General features: G+C 43.3%; 1 protein-coding gene across 1 annotated transcript; it reads right to left on the reverse strand.

Annotated features, from left to right (window-relative positions):
- Positions 1-789: 789 nt before the first annotated feature.
- Positions 790-4,845, reverse strand: LOC109040527 (uncharacterized). The gene has a single exon (XM_019056503.2). The coding sequence runs from the start codon at positions 4,843-4,845 to the stop codon at positions 790-792; it is 4,056 nt and encodes a 1,351-aa protein (XP_018912048.2).
- Positions 4,846-5,243: the final 398 nt, after the last annotated feature.

Here is a 5,243-nt window from a genome sequence, read left to right on the forward strand (position 1 = left end):
ATGATGAATTTGCTTCGTTCTGTGTAATGATGACCGCTAATGCTTGACCTTGGTGCCAATATAACGGGAAACTGAACTTCGGTCTTGATCCAAAAAACGCCAATTTCTTGCTGAGCTCCTTAGGATGTTTCTTCAGCTGCTTGCTTGGCTTGATTTGACTTGATCCTTGTTGAGAGCTTGAGAGTGAGGTGCTTCTTGGTCGACTGCTGCATTCAGAGTGAATTAATTAGCGACTTGCGGGTATATTTATATGCAGATTTCCTTTGTGTGCGAATGCGGGAAACCAACTTGCTTGTGATTGGTCGGTTGGCGAAGCAAGAGTGAATTGGGCGGGAAAGCTGCCGCTGGCCGCTGAATTTGTATTGCGCGGGCTCTGTTGTGGCGAAGTTCAAATCTCGTGCGCCGCGGTGACTTGTGATTGGCTGCGGCAGGTACTGCGATTGCGCGCTGACTCGTCATTGGCGGCGGCGCTTGCGTGCTGCTGAACAAAGGATCTCATTACTGCGCGGTTGAAAGTTGACGTCTAGTGCAGAGTTGTTCGCCCGATCACCAAGGTTAAGCTACATTGATCGTAATGCTTGAAATGGAGACCGTTTGGGAACATCGCAATTTTACATCATTTTACACGTTTTAATTTTGTGAATTGGTCTGATATGAGTTGAGAATGCTGAGAAATTGATTTCAAGAATTTATTATAATTATTATTATTTTTTATACAGGGGAAATCAGACATACTCCCCCCGTTGAACGAGTACGCGTTCAACAGAGAATTGTTTTTAAAAAAATTTGTTAGTTTAGAAGCTCATATTCGGTGGCCTTGTCTGAACTTATGGGGAGGCGGCAAAGCTTGGAAACCGGGCGTCGTAAAGTCCCCGTGGTGGTCTTGACATCGACGACGCGTGTGACGTCATCAGGGCCCGGAAAGCACTTGGTGATTCGTCCTAATCTCCATTGCTGAGGAGGTAAATTATTGTCTTGAATAATTACGAGATCATCAATTTTTATTGGATCAGTTTCTTGAGTCCATTTTGATCGCTGCCTCAAACAGTTGATGTACTCATTTTGCCATGTTTGCCAAAAATGTTGACTGGCTTTGTTTATCAAGCCCCATCTATCCACACGATTAGAAGGGGTTTCTGTTAGATTTTCTTCGGGTAAGGCGTTGAGTGGGCGACCAACAAGAAAATGACCTGGGGTCAAGGCGTCCATATCTGAGGGATCTGTTGATAGCGGGCAGAGCGGCCTAGAGTTCATTATTGCCTCCACTCGAGTCACGAGTGTAGTCATTTCCTCGAAGGTGAAAATTTGAGTACCCATGATTCTTTTGAGATGATGTTTTGCGGATTTTATCCCTGCTTCATGTAGTCCACCAAAATTTGGCGCGGAAGCGGGCTGAAAATGCCAATTGATTTCCTTTTTGCTTAGATTTTCCGCAATGCTTGTTTCATTAGTTTTTAAGAATGCATATAGCTCTTTTAAAGAGTTATTCATTCCTACGAAGTTGGTACCGTTATCAGAGAACATATTTTTGCATAATCCTCTGCGAGAGACAAATCGAGCTAATGCCCCTTCAAAGGCCTTTGTAGTCAATTCGCTTACAAATTCCAGGTGTACTGCTTTAGTAGCCATACAAATAAATAGGGCTAGATACCCCTTCGTTTGCCTTGCATTTCTGAGCTTGTTTTCTTTGACTTGGAATGGTCCGCCGTAGTCACACGCTGTATTGAGAAACGGATATGCTGCCTGAACCCTCCATTTTGGTAAATCGCCCATAAGTGGCTGCGTGAATTTTGGTCTGACTTTAAAGCACTGGATGCACTTTTGAAGTTTAGATCTGACTACAGCACGCCCATTAATTATCCAAAATCGCTGATTGATTGCTGCTAAAGTTGAGCTGGGACCGCCGTGAAGTGTCATATCATGATAATAGTCGATTACCAGTCGAGTGAAATGATGATTTTTAGGCAATAAAATGGGAAATTTGAAGTCGTAGCTCATGTCTGAGTGCCTGAGTCTACCACCGACTCGCAATAATCCCTGTTCATCTAAAAAAGGACGAAGTTTGCATAAAGAGGCAGGGCTCTCTTTTTTCTCGCTCAGTGTTTTGATCTCCGTTTTAAATTCTTTGCCTTGAATAATTTTTATCCACCAGTGCCGGGCTTCTTGTAGCTCCGCACTGGAAATCTGTCCAGTTCTTTTCTGGGTAGGATGCCGGGTATTATAGGTAAATCTCAACATCCAAACGGTGGTTCTGAGCAGAGGAACAAATCCTGAAAATGATTTTAAGAAAGTTTCCTCCCATGATTCTTGTTTATTTTGTACCAGCGTGACGATGTCCGGTAATTTGTCGATGATTTCTGCTTTGCTTTCTGGGTCAAATGGACTCAACTTCGGCCATTTTTCTTCTGGCTCTTGCAACCATTTTGGTCCATGCCACCATAAACTGTTGTCGGCCAATCTGTCTGGCATGCAGCCTCGGCTGGCCAGATCGCTCGGATTATCTTCAGACTTGACATGCCCCCAATGTTGAGGTGTTAATACTTCTAAAATTCGAGTAACTCGATTAGCGACGAATACTTTGAGCCGGTAGGGAGGAGTTTGGAGCCATGATAAGACGACTGTGGAGTCTGAATAGGCGAACACCTTCCTGATTGGATGAGCCATTGAACATATGTAGTGAGCAGCATCTAGTAGCTCTGTTAATAGCGCCGCCCCCTGCAACTCCAGCCTGGGGATGCTCATCGGTTTGAGCGGTGCCACCTTAGTTTTCGCCATTAAAAGGCTGGTTTTGACCTCACCGGAGCTGCTTTCGACCCTCAGATACACATTGCCGCTGTATCCTAATTTACTGGCGTCGCTAAAACCGACAAGATCAAATTTTACTCCATTGATCAGAGACACATGACGCGGAATACGGATCTCGGAAATTTTGATGAGTTCTTCGGTGTACTTTTTCCACTGTGCTTGAAGCTCGAGGGGCACCGCCTCGTCCCAATCTATGCCTAATAACCACAGTTGTTGAAGAAATTGCTTGCCTTTTAGCATAATTGGTGATATCAGGCCAAGTGGATCAAAGATTTGGGCGACAACTGAGGCGATACCTCTTTTTGTGTACACCGGTGTGATTTTCTCAACCTTGAATGAGAATATATCGCTGCTTGGCTGCCATTGTAATCCGAGAAGCGATTCGGAACTGTCTGCATCTGAAAATTCTACTGGAGTTTTGAGATTGGACTCCGGCAAGTCCTCCAATATTTCTGGGTCATTGCTTGACCACTTTTTCAGCTCCATGTTGCATTCACCGGCGCATTCGATTATTTCATCTCTTGCGTGTTTTTCCATGAAAAGTTCCTCAGCTAAGAGGTCATTTGGACTTTTGACTGGCCTTGACGGGGGTTCCTCTATCTCCCAATGTCGTCGAAGGCAAGTTTCAATTGGTTCTGAATTGATGGACAGCAAAGCAGTGATTGGTGCTGATTCTGAGGTTGTCACTGCTGCTATGCGTGTTGCGTCATGCGGGGCGCTAAATTTGCCCGTCATAACCCATCCATAAATGCTGCTTAGCGCTATTGGCCAATTTTCATCGAGAATGATTTTTCTGCCATCATAAATGTGAGGATACAGGTCGGCTCCAATAAGTAGATCTACTGGGCCTGGTTTCATCCACTCTGGATCCGCCAAAATCAATGTCCTGAGAGGTTTGCTCATTGTGTTGGGAAGACTTATATTTGGCAGATCGGTGGTGATTTTTGTCATTATTGTTGCTGTTGATGTGAACACTGGCTGCGATTCAATGCGAGACTTGATCTCACATTCCACAGTACCATGAATATCATTGACTGCTTGATTGCCTAACCCTGAAATTGGAGGCGCTTCTTTGTGGATTTTTAGACCCAATTTGTTTGCACAGCGCTTAGTTATAAATGTAGACATGGCAGCACTGTCGATGAGTCCTCTGACAGGTTGATAACCACCAAATGAATCTTTGACTAGAACTAGAGCAGTTCCTAGAATGCATGCGTATTCCTTTGGTTTTGAGTTGGAAACCATAGCTGTCTTGGGAGGTTTTGATGAATCTTGATTTGACGTGTCTTCTAAGTGTAGAAGTGAATTATGCCTTTTATGACATGTTTTGCAGGTGTATTGGTTCTTACAAACCGAACTGGAGTGATTGAATTTCATGCAGTTGAAACACAGGTTTTTCTCTTTGACGAATGATCGGCGTTCAGGGATTGATTTAGCTAAAAATGATTCGCAAAAATAAATGGGATGGTCTTGAGTGCAGCATGGACATTTTTGTTGAGACGAACTCTGTTTCGGCTTAACTGAGGCCGTGAGTGTCTGCTTTGATGGTGGTTGCTTGTGTTTCGGCTTAGTTGACTTGGCTGCCGAACCATCTAATTGAAGGCACTCTTTTTCGAGGAAATCCACTAGGCTATCGATGGTGGGATATTTCGTTTCCGTGCCTCGAAAATCATCAAACCGTTTTCGAAAGTAATTATTTAACTTTTGTACCATGACTGCAGTGAGCATTGAAGAGTACTCGGACAGTTTGTGATCGAGGCCCTCCAATGCCTGGGTGTGCTCCCTGTATTTTGTCAGAAGTGCAGGAATTTGCTGGACATCCTTCACTTCTGGCAAGTCAAGCAACCCGTTGAAGTGATGAAAAATATGCCTTCTTTCACATTGAAAGCGCTGACATAATATTTCCCAAGCCACATCATAATTTGAGTCGGTGATGTCTAACCCTTTTACCAAGTCCAGTGCCTCGCCCTTCAATGACGTGAGAAGGTACTGGAACTTTTTAACTTTCGCTAACTCATTTACATTATGGACAGAGACCATGAATAAATTATAAAAACTTCTCCAATCCTCTAATTTTCCAGTGAATTGAGGTAATTCAAGTTTTGGAAGTCTAACATTTGAGGATGAATGACTTTTAACATGAGTACTATGATTATTGGATACCTCAATTTTCGATGTTTTAGGAGTGAGCGAAAGAAAACGGACTTCGGCTGCAAGTATTGTCTCGTCAAATTCTACCTGCGCCTGTTCGATGTCTATTTTGGAATTAATAGGTAAATCAGAATTGAGACCTATTAATTCTGCTTGAATTAGATCGAATTTATCCTGGAACCCTGACAATCGATCGAACAAAGGTTTAAATTGCTCAGAATTTTCATCTGAAAGCTCATCATTGAATGTTTTTTCTATGGCCTTAACCCTAGAAAAAACTATATCTC

This window comes from Bemisia tabaci, chromosome 8, assembly GCF_918797505.1.
Source record: "Bemisia tabaci chromosome 8, PGI_BMITA_v3".
Classification (NCBI taxonomy): domain Eukaryota; kingdom Metazoa; phylum Arthropoda; class Insecta; order Hemiptera; family Aleyrodidae; genus Bemisia; species Bemisia tabaci.